Genomic DNA, 14,312 nt, shown 5'->3' with positions numbered 1-14,312 from the left:
GAAAAAGAAAGGGAACATGGTGGATTTGGTATTAGATTTAACAGTTATCCAAGAAAGAAAGTGCGGTCCAATGTCAATCCATGCTATCTTTTGTTTTATTATTTGTTTGCTTTATCTTTTTCTTTGGCTCACTTGTTTCTGGATGCCTTGCCTACTGCTTACCCTTACATCAGTGAAGCAAATTTCTTGATTTAAATAGTAATAAAGGCAAAAAAGAAAGTAAAAGAAAGGGACTCAGTCAAACAAATGGAAAGATGTGGACCAATATGTCGTGTTGGGGACGGTTGACTATAACAAAGAGGTTGGCAGTTGCCAGTTGGGACGGCTTAATTAACTACAGGTTGGTGTTGGGTATCGATGAAAAGAGTAGAGTCTGAGTTTCTAACATGCATTATTTATGGTGGGTTTGTTTGGATTGTGGGAAAAAGGTTGGCTACATTTAGAGAAAACTGAGACAAGGATGGTTGGTCTAGAAGAGCTTGAAGGTCACTCTAATGAGAAAAGGAACTGGGCAAAGTCAAAATGGGTGGGTGGAGAATTGATATGTTTCTGGCTTTAAGGCCGGGGGCCCTACATTTTTTGTTCACAAATTTGTTCTTTGCTTGCTTTGCCTTTCCTCAACGTCAACCTTCTAAAGTGAGAATGGTCCCATTAGTCCTTCATTATTACCGATTTTTTGTCATTGACAAGTCACATGTGGATACCACCATTTGAAAATATGCATGACCACTTGTCCAGCCCCAACACCCCTCTCCCCTTACTTCACAAAAGGGGAACAAGACAAAACACCAGTTTGCCACTACTGGGATTGTTTGACTCTTTCAATTATTTGTACCAAATGATTAAATACGTAAGATCCATCTTTTGTACCTGTTTGAGAAGAATCCTAAACATTTTCCTAGCAATTTCCTCTACGCCTAAACCTTACCTTCTATCCAATTCATTCATAAATCTACTTAATATTTGTTTTTTACTTGAAAAATGGGAGATTTGGATCTTAATTCTTTAGACAAAGATACATACATACATACATTATTAAGTTAAACACTTGCATAATTAAATAAATAGATATTAAAAAAAATTGGCATTTTTTTTTATCATTCTACCTCTTTCTGTAGCCATTGAAAACTTCAACTACAAGGAAATAAAGCACTGTTTTTTTTTTTTATCAATAGTAGCTGTAAATTAAGTGTAAATTCTTTGGACGGAATGTCTTCTTTTCTTCAAAGCCTATCTTGACCCACCTTCCTTTGTCAATTCATTCGGCTTTGTCTCTTTGCAATTTCCTTATTATTTTCTTTTATGGAAAGTGGTTTCCACACTTGCCATGTAGCTAGTTTGAAAACAATTGAAAAGATTGTGTGAACAGAATGGATTCGAATTGCATTGTTTCCTGTTCATGAGATGTTGAAACGACGAAGGAAACATAAGCTACAACCCTAAACAACACAGATTTTTCAATCTTCCTGTTTACATGCTTTCTTCTGTGCACGCACGATTTGGGCCTTGGATAAGACGTGGGAATTAATTTATTTGCATTTCACGGCAGCACGGAAACCATTTTCCTGCTTATGTTCGCCTTCATACAAGGTAAATGAACGGGTCAAGAACATTGTACAAGGACTGGAACTAATTTCCGCCTAATATTTCAAAATACCTTGATGTATCAGAATTTGAACGAAAGTGATATGAACATTTGTTGTGTCGGTGAGTGATAATACAAAGGCTTGGATAATAATTAAAAAAACCTTTGAATTGTATACGTTGTTTTTTAGAGGAAATTGAATCTTCCTATTTTTATTTGTTCTCAGCGGAGTCTTTAATTTTTTTAGTTTATTTAATTGAATTTTTATTTCGTAATGAAAATATAATGGATATTGTAAATGTTATTTCTTATATAAGTGGACTATGATGTGTTTTGTTGATATAAAGAATGAGATGTTAATATAAGCGCGCCATGTCATTAATCTTTATCACGGGTGTTGATGTAGCATTTCATATTACAAGAAATTTTACATCATTAACCACTGTTGTGTCTAATCAATATGCCATGTTATATTTTATCCAATCAACATGCCATGTCATATTTTATATTTGGGTATAAACAAAAAAAAAAGAGATTAATGGATAAATGATAGAAATAATGTTATACATAGATATTTTTCTTTCCAAAATTTTCATGTTATAATATTTTATTTTCAAGTTTAAGCAAGTATAAATTTCGGCTTTATTATAGATATTTGTATGAAAAGAAAGAAAACCCCCTAAAATTAGTGAAATTTAGTTTTATAATCTTACTCTCAAAAAATAACAAGAATAGGAATGGCACATTACTTAAGAAACAAGTTATGAAATTTAAAGTCATTATCAAATCTAATTTAACAAAATCATGTTATTTTACCCAACCTCTCATTTTCCATTTTTACGGAAAGATTCGTAGATTTGGGCCGCTTTGATCTATTCTTTGACCCAAATAAATTCATAGACTGAACACTTTCCAAGCCCAAAACCCAACCTTAAAGCCCAAAACCCAAAGATCCAATATCACAAATCCTTCAGCTTCAAGCCTTTAGCCTTCTGTGCCACTCCAAACAATCCCTTGGCGTTGGCGGCGATGGATTCCCTCTCCATCTCCATCGCCCGCCCATGAAACACCCCAAACCCCACCTTTTTCCGCTCTTAAGTTTCTACCAAAAACCTCTCTTCTCCAACCCCATCTTCCTTATGGCCCGAACCCAAATCCGAACTATCCCCTCGGATCCACCTCAAAATGACAACAGCAACGACGACGATGCCCTCCTTTGCTCCAATCCACAACAGAACCAAGAGGAACAGTCTCCTTCTCAAGGTGATGACACGCCGTCGTCGATAGGGTCTCCGGGGAGGTACTTAAGCGGGGAATCACGAGTGGAGAGGGCATGGGCTCATTGGGCCAAGCTTGGCCGGCCCAAGTTAATCGTGGCTCCGATGGTTGACAACTCCGAGCTGCCGTTTCGGATGCTCTGTAGGAAATTCGGAGCAGAGGCTGCGTATACGCCCATGTTGCATTCACGTATTTTTACTGAGAATGAAAAGTATCGTAATGAAGAATTTACCACTTGCAAGGTACATTCTTTTTATTGATAATTGTTTTTTCTCATAAAAAGATTTCGGGGCTTTTTTTCTCATCTTTGTTGAATTGATAATTGCAGGAGGACCGTCCATTATTTGTCCAATTTTGTGCTAATGATCCAGATGTTTTACTTGAAGCTGCAAGGAGAGTTGAACCTTATTGTGATTATGTCGACATTAATTTGGGGTAAACATTTTGTTTTGAGTTCATTTGAATGTTATTAACTTCTTAATTTTTTTTTGAAAAGCATTATTAACTTCTTAATGATAACGCAATCCGTTTGTTGTTACCTTGGCTACCTTATTATTTGCTTCAAAAAGTATTTTTGGATATAGAAGCAAATAGTATCTTTGAAAGATTATAAGTTAGAATTTGAACAACAAAATGCATGATTTTACTTCTACAACAAATACCCTTCTTTGAATTGATGCTTTGTTTTAACTAAATTGTCATTTTTAATTATCTATCATCTGAGCTTTTGCCATTTAAGGAAGTGAAAAAGCAAATTACAAGAGTAATTATGAAATAGAGCCTTAGTTGAAAGTGTTAGCTTGCTCTATAAATGGCCATGTGGTTTATTTGTAGGTGTCCTCAGCGAATTGCTAGGCGAGGGTATTATGGAGCTTTCTTGATGGATAACCTTCCTCTTGTGAAATCTTTAGTAGAAAAACTGGCTTTGAATCTTAATGTGCCGGTTTCTTGCAAAATCAGAGTATTTCCTAATTTACAGGACACTATCAAGTATGCAAAGATGCTGGAGGACGCTGGTTGCTCTCTTTTGGCTGTTCATGGCCGAACAAGAGATGAGAAAGATGGGAAGAAGTTTCGAGCTGATTGGAATGCCATTAAGGCTGTTAAAAATGCGCTTAGAATCCCTGTTCTTGCCAATGGGAACATTAGGCATATGGAGGATGTTCAGAACTGTCTGGAAGAGACAGGTGCTGATGGTGTGCTTTCGGCTGAGTCTGTTCTTGAGAATCCTGCTCTTTTTGCTGGATTTCAAACTGCTGACTGGGTGGGGGATAATGAAAAAGACAATATAGCTGGAAAACTAGACCAGGCAGAACTGCTTGTGGAGTATTTGAAGCTCTGTGAAAGATACCCTGTCCCATGGCGGATGATCCGATCTCATGTGCACAAAATGCTAGGAGACTGGTTTCGGATTCAGCCACGCGTTAGAGAGGACCTAAATTCACAGTCCAGGCTAACATTTGAATTTCTTTACAATCTGGTGGATCAGTTACGTGAGTTGGGTGTAAGAATTCCACTCTATCAAAAGGATGCATCTGCAGCCAGAAGCTCAGCTGAGGATGTGGCTAGTTGATTGGCCTGATCCGAGTTAAATTGAGTTGTAGGTGCATAGGTGTCTAGAATATGGGGAAAATCAGATTCAGCTGTCAGGTTTACTGCTGACTCTACAATTTGATTTGTTATTCTTTCTTAATTCAAACAACAATTTATAGTTCTCAACCTAAAATGGTTGAGTTAGAATTATAGCTACTGACGAGTGAAGCAGGAGGGCTCTCAAGCTAAAAGAAGGAATGCCCTAACAATTTTTTGTACTAGATTATTAATTTACCCTTGTTGTATTATAATCTTCCCTTCAGTGGGATAAACCTTGTTTTGAAGGCATTGGTTTTTTGCTAGAGCACCAAAGACGTTTGTTTCCATTTGCTGTTGTACACGATAATTTTGTTGTTTGGCTGTTCTGGTGGTCTCTTGCACTCTGCTCATGTTAAAATGAACATCTCGATACCACAAAATCTGTGTTTGAAATGATGACAAAACTACAATTTAGTAGATGGCCTGAAATTCCTAAGAAATCTATTTGTTGCAAACAATAGTCTCAGTTTTCTGTCGTTGAAAGGCATATTATTTATTTCCTCAATCGACTCTGAACAGTTTTGAGGAATTATTTTCATCTCAGCCTTCATCAATGCAACTTGAAACAATTCTTAGTCAATGTACAGTGAGACTTTGAAAAGTTTGGACCGAAAACGAAACCTCCTAACTACATTACAAAGTTTGTTTGAACTTTGCTAACTAAATGCTCTCCATAAACAGCTTTTTCAAACCTCCGAGTTCCGCCACTCCTCCGTACACAGACTTCCAAAGGCTCCACTGCTGCATCATAATTCGGCTGTTTTGCAGAAACAAGAATATTCAGTTAAGGACCATTTATGGTGAATCATTATTCAAGAAAGCCAACAAAAAAAAGAAAAAAAAGGAGCCAATTTGAGTAAACGTTCAACCTCATAAAAAAAGGCAACGCAGACTCGGTATGTCAGGGAATTGTTGATGACTCGATGTAGAGTTGACTCGCATAAACCATTGGACAGTATCTGCACCACCTCCAAACTTGTAAGGATGACATAATAGATACGACCGAAATATTAAGATTTGAATCCACTTTTGGCATGGAGCCGATGTACCTTCAACATATCACCGATGTTACAGACAAATGTTCCGGGAATTGGAGGAGCCGAGATCCACTCACCAGATAGGTTTCTGACCTATACAACCTTTTTAGTTTAACTATTGTGGAAAAATAAAGCAGTCAAGATTTCAAACAGCAGTACATACAAAGACAGACTTAGGCACAAACCAGAAGCCCGTTAACAATGTGAAACCATCCAATATATACTGTTAGATCAGGAGAAAGAAGGGGAAAACCCCCACTACAAGCAATTGGAATCTGATTTGGTTAACAAAGCAACAAAGGAGAAAAAACAAGCAAGCGATGTTTCCATCAAGTAGCAACTTTTTCCTCTCCACACAAGATAAAATTACTAATAATAGCTGGTGTGATCTTCAGAATGACAAAAGAAGACATGTTTTGCTGGCTAAAAGAAGTGAAAAAAAAGGTTAAATAGGATATTCGATTAACTAGTTAATTCACTTTCAATCAAGAGAATTAGCTACAATAGATTAGTTCTGTTATTTCCTTAAAACTGGGAACTAGAACCATACCTGAAGTGCAGTAATATCTTCATCTTGATTAACCAATGTTAATAAACCTGTTGCGAACATTAAAATCTGAGAATGGTTTTTTAAATCTTTTTCGTAACTTGTTATCTTAAGTTAAAGAGTTTTACCATAGTCAGTGTGTGCTCCGCTGAATTGTTTCGCCAGAAGACATGGGCAGAAGCGAATGAGAGGTAGTAAGGACATATTTAAAGGCCAATAAAGGCAAGGCAAAACCACAATCATTTATATTCCATTACCATCCAATGTCATTCTCTGGCGTGCATTTCCCATTTGCTGTTGATACCCCTGGGTAGCCAATAAGACGCATCACCCAAAACGCATCTCCACCCCTTTCACCTTCAAATTCATCCGGTAATCCACCCAATGCTAAAGCGATTCCTCGCATAATTTTTCTTGAAAGGTCTGAAAGCACCAATAAACCAAAATTTGTCATGAATTTCCTACCAAGTAAACTTATGAAAGACAAAGAACACAAATACTTGCAACAAGACAAGCATGCCTGTGCAGAGGCTGATGTAACTCTCCATCAGTTCTTTGAAGTTTGGAGGATTATGTGGCCTGTCAAATACATTTCAAGATGAAGAGACAGAGCAACCTCATTATTACCAGAACCATCTAGCATCCAGTCAGTAACTTAAACATCTAAAAGGAAACATCAACTCCAAAACTGAACCTCCAAACTTTCAGACCAACTACTGCATGCGCAAAATTAAAGTACCATTATTCCCAAGAACTTGGCAAATCACTTATCATTCTGAGACAGATATATAACCTATTTGCAATTGCTTAGGGCCATTTATTAATTAATTCTGCATGGCAGATTCATCAGGAGCAACTAGCCCTAGAAAATACTAGGTCCTATGAAAAAAATTTCACCTTTAAGATTGCCTAAGGTCCTTCAAAGTTTTATCAATCTCCGTATCATTTGATGATAATTACTGCCAATACTGCATGAGAAAATTTGGATAATGGAAACAGTTGAGAAACCACTAGTTCTTTTCACTTACCATTGATTGCATCCTTCCATGGGTTTGCCAAGAGCTCCATACATCCCTTGTTTTAGTTCTTTATAGCACTGTCACCCAAAATAGCATACAAATAAGTACTAATATAAGAACTGGATGATACAGCAGCTGCATTTATGTGCTACTTATGAGAGAATAATTTCCTGACACTTCAGAAATAATACAACACACTTCAGAAAAACCTCCGTTTCAGGACTGCCCCTGAGATAGTTCATGTAAAGAACCTATCGGAACTTTCTGAAGAATCTATTCTATAGGATGGTTTGATATCTCTAAAAATTTGTTATGAGATGATTTACTAATATTAGCTACATAGCACCAGCAGAGAACTTCTATGTCAGAGGTCCGTATACATTATTGTCATTCTTTAGATTAAACAAAACACATGAAAATTTTTCACTGCAATTTTTTGCAGCATCTGCCACCTCGCAATAAGGAGATAATATCAGTCACAATCCTAGCTATATAGACAGCAATTCAATGTAAATGACTGGTGGAACATAAAGTGGCTAAGCAACACCCACATCAATAGCTTCATGCATATCAGGCACGCCTTTGGTTATGTTTTCTCCTACTCTCTGGTATCCCCTGCGTTAAAATATAAGCAAAAGTGGTCAACAACATTTATATACCATAGTGACAAATTTTAAACCACTAATATTTACATATAGATGCTACTTCATTGAAAAAACCTGTATCCAGCAGCTGCAGTCATCTTGATCTTGAGTTTTTCTTCATACGGGAGATCAAAGAATTTGTGTGTTATATTTCTAACCTCTTTCACCAAAGTCTCAGGGATACCATGGCCCTTCTGCCAAATCAGGAAGCATACAAATGGGGAAAAAAATCCGGTGACTAGTCAGTGTAAGAAAAAAAAAAGAAAGGAAAAAATAAATTTGTAGTGTTTAGTTGACTGGATATTGAGCAAAAAACACGAAAGCAGGCTAAAGCCATCCACAGGTTCATTCTTCATTTGAATCTAATAAAATATGATTGACATACTCTGACAGAAGTCAGAAGGCTATAGTTTTAGAGTTTGAACAGGCTATCCCCAAGATATATAGAAACTTTAATTGATATTAGTGAAAAACTAATGAAACATTCCATTTGAGTTTGGAAGAAGAGATAAATTCAATCACAAGCCAGAAGTGAATGTTTTACGACATAGAAGAACCCAGCCTCTCTGCAAGCCTGATCCAATTGCTTAACAACTTCACATACACCAGGGTCTTGAGCCATTTTTGGATCATCCCACTTCGCCAACAGAGGAGCAATATCTATATCACAATTTTTTTTTAAAAAAAAAAAAACGATGAAAATATGAATCCAAAACTAATCACAATTCAACAAGCTTAAGATTTTCAAACTTATAAGTTTATGTGCAGCTGCAGTCTTTAGATTAATATATTACACTGTTTCATTTTCCTTATGCTTTTGCCATAAATTAATCAACCTTCTTTCTTTTGGTTGATACCCAGATTCCACATTCAAAATGCTGATTTGGATTTCAATCGACCTTAGGACTTGAACTTAAAATATAACATAGATAAAAGTAAACCAACTGTTTCTGGAGGTAAAACTTACCTTAATTGAACAACGAGCAAGCAATCGAATCCTATGATTTAATAAAAAATATAGATAACTTTTGGGAAAAAGAAAATCATGGGATATATAATTAATTACCAATAATCGGGATGGATTTGAAGTCTGTGGCCATGGATGGAGTTGATGATGTTCTGTACTTCACTTCTTCTCTCTTTGTCTGATTGTCTGTCTCTCACAGTTTCACTCAGTTTCAAGGTACGACAAAAACCCAAAACTGACTTCGCTAAGAGCGATGAATAATCTTGACAAAGATTCGATTAATATTATTGTGAATTAAAATTTTATTTTTATATCAATTTGGTACATAAAAAGATGAGGATGCTGATATCATTTTTTGGCTTTATCCACTTTGCTTTTGCTCCAATGGGTCGACTACGGACGTGACAGGTTAGCTTCAACTTTTTAATCATTAAGGTTTAACCCTTTTCACCTGTTTTGGCAGTAAAGTTGGCGGCGGTAAAAATCCAACTTTGCACAAACTTTTGTATTTTCCTTTTATTTATTATTTGTTTTTCTCACCTTACTATAAATCAACTTTGGACGATCAAGATTCAATGATCTAAATGCCAAAATCTAAAATAAAAATATTATTTATTTTTATATACTGATAATATATCAAATACAAATCCATTACCTTCTAAAATTATGGAAACAGTTGTTGAAAGAGTAATTATAATGTTACTAATAAATCATACATAAAACTTTAAGAAAATTAAAATGTATTTTAAGGTTTCTAATTGAGGAGATTAGTTAACTTAAAAATCTATATTATGTTTAGAAGTGAAATCTAATATTTTAGTAACACTATATTCATGAATATTCATAAAGTGAAATTGAGAAAGTAAAGTACGTATAAATTTATTGATTATAAGAGGATATCAACCCCTTTTACATTCATATAGGAAAGCAGTTGAAACATTTATTCTCATCAAGATTGTCTACAGAAGATGAGCTTGATGATCTACATGACAAAGTTTGATTTCACTTTATTCACCAAATGCTTCCCATAAACAGCTCTTTCCTTGAGCCGCGTTCCCCCACTCTTCTCCACGCACATTTCCAAGGGTTCCACCAGTGTGTCGAAATTTGGCTGTTTCAAATTAATTACCACCAAAATTGAGCAATGTAATTAAGAAGAAAAAGCTAATTAAATAATGGAAAAAAAAAGAAGAAAAAAACAAACATCCTAACCTCGTAGAAATAAGCCACGCAAACTCGATATTTTGGTGAATTATTGATGACTCGATGCAAAGTTGCCTCGTACAAGCCATTGGACCATATCTGCAACATACCTCCCGGCTTTGTAAAGTATGATCCAACGAAGGTCAATGGGAAATATATAAAAAAGTTCATCTTTACCTTCAACATGTCACCGATGTTGCATACAAATGTTCCAGGAATGGGAGTAGCTGGTATCCATTCCCCAGATAGGTTTTTAACCTGCAACAACAGAGAGTTAGAGAGAACTTTCCCTAATTCATCGTAATTAAATCGAAGAGTTCATATATATGTAAGATAGTATAGATTACCTCAAGTGCGGTTATATCATCATCTTGATTAATCAAGGTCAACAAACCTGTTGTAACAATATGATAATGAGACTGAGAGTAATAATTATAATTATTTCTTAATTTATTCATAGTCTTACTGAAGTTGACGGATTTAATTACCGTAGTCAGTGTGAATCCCACTGGAATTGTTTGGTCGAAAGACATGGATAGAAAAAACAAGAAAAATAAGGAAATTAATATTCATAATAATAGCCTAGGTTAATATCGGGCGGTGATGAAATGAAGAAAGCTTTAATTGATTTGCATATTTTTTTTAATAAATTGATGATTACCATCCAATGTCATTATTTTGGGTATTTGTTGGTGATTTTCCAGGGTATCCAATAAGACGCATGACCCAAAATGGATCTCCACCTTTTTCACCTTCAAATTCATCAGCCGATCCACCCAATGCCAGGGCGATTCCCCTCATAATTTTTCCTGAAAGATCTGATAAAGCACCAACAAATTTACCAAATCAAAGTTTTTAAAGATCGGAGATGACTAGTTGAGTTCGTACTGTATGAAAAGCAGAAGAAAATGAATCTTTGGAGCACACAGAAGAAGCTTGCCTGTGCAAAGCCTCACGTATTCCTCCATGGAAGCTTTGAAGTTTGTAGGATCTTGTGGCCTAGAGTAAAACGGTTGATTAGAAAGGGAAAATACCACATACATATTGATAATATCCAAGAAAATTCAATTTAAAATGCACTACACAAAATAAATTAATTGTATATACCATTGGTTACATCCTTCCAAAATCTCACCAAGTGATCCATACATCCCTCTTTTTACTTCTCTATAATACTGTCATAAAAAAACATGTCATGCATAAAGTTAATAATAACAGAACAAAGATATGATTTAATACAAAAAAAGAAATAATAATTTTAATGGAGAGATAATATATTAATTATAAATATTACTTTAATCAGTGTCAATAATCACTGATTAAAAATTTTCATTATAGGAATTATAATTATATTTAATGATAAATTATCTAAGGGAAATTTATTCTTTACTGTAATATTTACAACCATATTGTTATGCGAATACTCACATCGATAGCTTCCTGCAAGTCAGGCACGCCTTTGGTTATATTTTCTTTGATTTTTTGGTAGCCCCTGTAGCATTTAAAACATTTATTAAGTCATTTTTAGCAATAGCTTTTAAAAATATATATATTATTTTATTTCAAAAGAAATTAACCTGTATCCACTAGCCGGAGTCATTTTGATTTTGAGTTTTTCATCATAGGGAAGATCAAAGAATTTGTGAGTCACATCTTTGACCTCATTGATAAGGGACTCCGGAACACCATGACCTTTCTATTATCAGCATAACAATTTAAATAAGATTAGAACATATGAGGCTATCTTGGAACATTTCCCTTGATAATTAAGAGCACATAAAAATGTTTGATATTAGGGCAACTATTTGTTATCTTATAGTCCAGGATGAGAACCTGGGCGTCATGTTCCGATATTGTTAATTAGCAGAGGATTAAGAATAGCAGGATATGTATGCTGAGTTGCTTGCTGATCATGACAAGAGCAATCGGGAAAGTACCACGTAGAAGAATCCTGTCTCCCTGCAAGCCTGATCCAGTTGCTTGACAACCTCACGTACGTCTGGGTCTTGACCCATTTTCAGATCATCCCCCTTGGCCACAAGAGGACCAACGTCTGTTTCCCAACACCAAAAAGAACAAATTAAGAAGGAATTCAATTACCACATTTTCTTGCGTTTTGATTGAAATAGTAATACAAACCCCATTCTGATTGAAAATAATTTGAGAAGCAAGGAATGAAATTACCGATGATTGGGATGGATTTGAAGTCAGTGGTCATGTTTGCTGGTGCTAGTGTTCTTGCCTCTCTCTCAGTTCCAATCGTAGCTTTGCTTTTAGCTAGCTAAGCTTATGATGCTACAAAAAAACCCGAGTTTCCTCGTCCAATATATAGACAAATGGAAGCAGGTATACGCCAAAAATACGTTCGTCGAGCCGCCGCGTCACGTGCTCAATTTCAAATTGAGACGAAACTATAACATATTAAATAGCCGTCGACGTACCAACAAATTGCGCTAGAAAATTTGAACTCGAACAGAGAAAACTGGATATTCGATTCCAACAAAAGTTTATGTTAAAGTTTATAATATTATCATATTTTTACTCTCAAAAGTTATGAATTGATTTATTTGTCTATTTCTTATTTTCTTTAAACCATCTGGGATCTATATATAATCTCCAATTAGATACTTATTTCTCTATTTTTTCAAATCAATTTGGTCTGTTCAGAAGATCTCAGTTAGCCCCACAACATATTGGCTTAGCTAATCACCTCAATTATGTTTCATTGATTATGGTTTTTTAATATATCTTGGACAGACACATGCACGGGCACATGCACATGCACGAGCACCGAGGCATGAGCATGTGGCCACAATATATATTAGACATAAAAAAGAAGACATATATTATCTCTGCTGCTTTTTGTTTGTTCTTTCAATGCACCTCTCGTCTAGAGAATTCAAGACTCTCTGTTCGGTCATCGTTTTCTGTCTGCGCCACAATTTTCATCTATAGACGGATAGATGTGACCTGACTTAGGTATGTGCTCTTTGAATTTTTGTTTTTGAAGAAAAATATTCCTTTTTTCTTCTTCCTTTTTTTTGTGAATATATCTATGTTTAATTGTTACTTCCTTTAGTTTCATTGTAGATTTTCTTTTCTTCCTTCATGCTTTTGTTTATTAGTTTGTGCTGTTTGTATAGGAAAAACCTTTTGGTGTTGAAAATAAATAAACAATTATATATAGAATTAATTGATATTGATGGCATACCTAACGTTTGCTAACATTAAATAAGAATTACGTGTAGACTCATCAGCTGGTGACACATGTCCGTTTTTAGGACACAAAAGGAGTAATATTTTATATACTGAAGTGGGGCTGCTTCAGATTAATTCTCTTGTATTTCTGTTTCCTTACAGTGGTGAGAAAAGATTTAGGGAGGAAAAAAAAAAAGAAAAGGAACATTTAGAGAAAAAGAAAAGGAAATGTATTGCAAGTAGGGTTGAGCATGGTCTAAATGGGGTCTAGAATTTATTTTTTTTTATAATTAGAAAGGAGAGATTCGAACATGTTCTTTAGGTAAGAGAATCATACACTAACCAATAAGCTAAATGTTCAAATGCAAATGAGGTTTAGAGTTGATTCAAAATTTTATAATATATTCAAAATTAATATTAAATAATAATATTGTATTATCATAAATGTAAATTACATTCAAATATTGTATTAAATTCATGAGCATTATAAAAAATTTCATACATGCACATTACGATTCATTTATTCATCTAATATTTGATATCATTCTTATTTTTCTGGTGTTCTGTTTTTATTTTTTGGGTGGAGTGTTCTCTTTTAGGTGTTGATTTTCTGGTGTTCTGTTTTGATTTTTCATTCTAATTTCATACATGAGGTCTTGTTGTTTTGTTTCTGGTGTTTTCTGGTTTTTATGTTTAATGCCCTCTATTATAGAGTGTTCTGCCTCTAGATTCCTTTGATTTTTCTAGTGGCATCTTGCATAGGTTGTAATTCTGGGTATGGATCAACTGTCATGGTTTGCAGATCCATAATTAGTTCAATCCGTATGAATCAGTTCACATGCAGGGGTCTATCAACTGTCGCCTTGATAGCCAAGCAAAGTATTATAAGGCAATTAGAATACTTTCCAAAAATAAATCTTTCTTATTGATCAAGAAGGCATAGTTTTAAGACTTTACTTTTCTTATATTTCAAGGTAGTTTAGGTTAGATACTTCTATATTTACTTTTACTTACGCACCAAGTTTAGGTTAGGTAGACTTTTCTTTTCATCAAACAATTTACTTTGTACTTAGATCTTAGGTACTTTATTTTTCTCTTGTTGGCATAAAAATACTTATTTATTCTTTTCAATATCTTTCTTCATATTTATTTATTTTACGCTACTGTACCAATGATCAAGAAACCTCATTTAAGCTTACTTA

At 34.8% G+C, this 14,312-nt stretch overlaps 3 protein-coding genes across 7 annotated transcripts; 1 reads left to right on the top strand and 2 right to left on the bottom strand.

Annotated features, from left to right (window-relative positions):
• Positions 1 to 2,562: 2,562 nt before the first annotated feature.
• Positions 2,563 to 4,780, top strand: LOC110429478 (FMN-linked oxidoreductases superfamily protein). The gene is made up of 3 exons (XM_021445537.1): positions 2,563 to 3,105; positions 3,192 to 3,298; positions 3,698 to 4,780. Exons 1-3 carry the CDS (start codon positions 2,647 to 2,649, stop codon positions 4,434 to 4,436), a joined length of 1,305 nt encoding a protein of 434 aa, XP_021301212.1. The 5' UTR covers positions 2,563 to 2,646; the 3' UTR covers positions 4,437 to 4,780.
• A 67-nt stretch (positions 4,781 to 4,847) lies between these two features.
• Positions 4,848 to 9,020, bottom strand: LOC110429480 (homoarginine-6-hydroxylase 2-ODD-C23-like). 5 transcript variants are annotated; one of them, XM_021445543.2, is made up of 12 exons: positions 8,809 to 9,020; positions 8,290 to 8,402; positions 7,818 to 7,936; positions 7,650 to 7,713; positions 7,108 to 7,175; positions 6,600 to 6,658; positions 6,337 to 6,502; positions 6,208 to 6,227; positions 6,083 to 6,129; positions 5,545 to 5,625; positions 5,365 to 5,454; positions 4,848 to 5,252 (listed from the first exon to the last, which is right to left on the bottom strand). In XM_021445543.2, the coding sequence occupies exons 1-12, from the start codon at positions 8,840 to 8,842 to the stop codon at positions 5,124 to 5,126; spliced, it is 990 nt and encodes a 329-aa protein (XP_021301218.1). In that variant the 5' UTR covers positions 8,843 to 9,020; the 3' UTR covers positions 4,848 to 5,123. The 5 variants fall into 5 exon arrangements, with proteins under 5 accessions (XP_021301218.1, XP_021301217.1, XP_021301220.1 ...); XM_021445542.2 differs by having other exon boundaries at positions 8,287 to 8,402; positions 8,809 to 9,017; XM_021445545.2 differs by having other exon boundaries at positions 8,710 to 8,819.
• Positions 9,021 to 9,563: 543 nt separating this feature from the next.
• On the bottom strand, positions 9,564 to 12,229 carry LOC110429481 (homoarginine-6-hydroxylase 2-ODD-C23-like). The gene is made up of 12 exons (XM_021445547.1): positions 12,097 to 12,229; positions 11,850 to 11,965; positions 11,490 to 11,608; positions 11,341 to 11,404; positions 11,020 to 11,087; positions 10,853 to 10,911; positions 10,574 to 10,730; positions 10,401 to 10,420; positions 10,260 to 10,306; positions 10,090 to 10,170; positions 9,922 to 10,011; positions 9,564 to 9,820 (listed from the first exon to the last, which is right to left on the bottom strand). Exons 1-12 carry the CDS (start codon positions 12,128 to 12,130, stop codon positions 9,692 to 9,694), a joined length of 984 nt encoding a protein of 327 aa, XP_021301222.1. The 5' UTR covers positions 12,131 to 12,229; the 3' UTR covers positions 9,564 to 9,691.
• Positions 12,230 to 14,312: the final 2,083 nt, after the last annotated feature.

The sequence above is a fragment of the Theobroma umbraticum genome, unplaced genomic scaffold (assembly GCF_002168275.2).
Source record: "Theobroma umbraticum cultivar Fairchild unplaced genomic scaffold, ASM216827v3 scaffold_44.0, whole genome shotgun sequence".
Taxonomy (NCBI): domain Eukaryota; kingdom Viridiplantae; phylum Streptophyta; class Magnoliopsida; order Malvales; family Malvaceae; genus Theobroma; species Theobroma umbraticum.
Note: the sequence above shows the minus strand (reverse complement) of the source record. Positions and strands in the feature narration are given on the sequence as shown.

Excerpts from the sequence above, each read along its gene's own strand:
- LOC110429480 (XM_021445542.2), bottom strand. The coding sequence starts at position 8,842 with ATGGCCACAGACTTCAAATCCATCCCGATTATTG. Across the intron at positions 5,626-6,082 it reads AAGATATTACTGCACTTCAG|GTCAGAAACCTATCTGGTGA; the intron begins GTATGGTTCTAG and ends AAGGTTGTATAG. Across the intron at positions 5,455-5,544 it reads ACATCGGTGATATGTTGAAG|ATACTGTCCAATGGTTTATG; the intron begins GTACATCGGCTC and ends GAGGTGGTGCAG.
- LOC110429481 (XM_021445547.1), bottom strand. The coding sequence starts at position 12,130 with ATGACCACTGACTTCAAATCCATCCCAATCATCG. Across the intron at positions 11,405-11,489 it reads ACTCCGGCTAGTGGATACAG|GGGCTACCAAAAAATCAAAG; the intron begins GTTAATTTCTTT and ends TAAATGCTACAG. Across the intron at positions 10,731-10,852 it reads ATACGTGAGGCTTTGCACAG|ATCTTTCAGGAAAAATTATG; the intron begins GCAAGCTTCTTC and ends GTGCTTTATCAG.
- LOC110429478 (XM_021445537.1), top strand. The coding sequence starts at position 2,647 with ATGAAACACCCCAAACCCCACCTTTTTCCGCTCTTAAGTTTCTACCAA. Across the intron at positions 3,106-3,191 it reads AAGAATTTACCACTTGCAAG|GAGGACCGTCCATTATTTGT; the intron begins GTACATTCTTTT and ends TGATAATTGCAG. Across the intron at positions 3,299-3,697 it reads TATGTCGACATTAATTTGGG|GTGTCCTCAGCGAATTGCTA; the intron begins GTAAACATTTTG and ends GTTTATTTGTAG.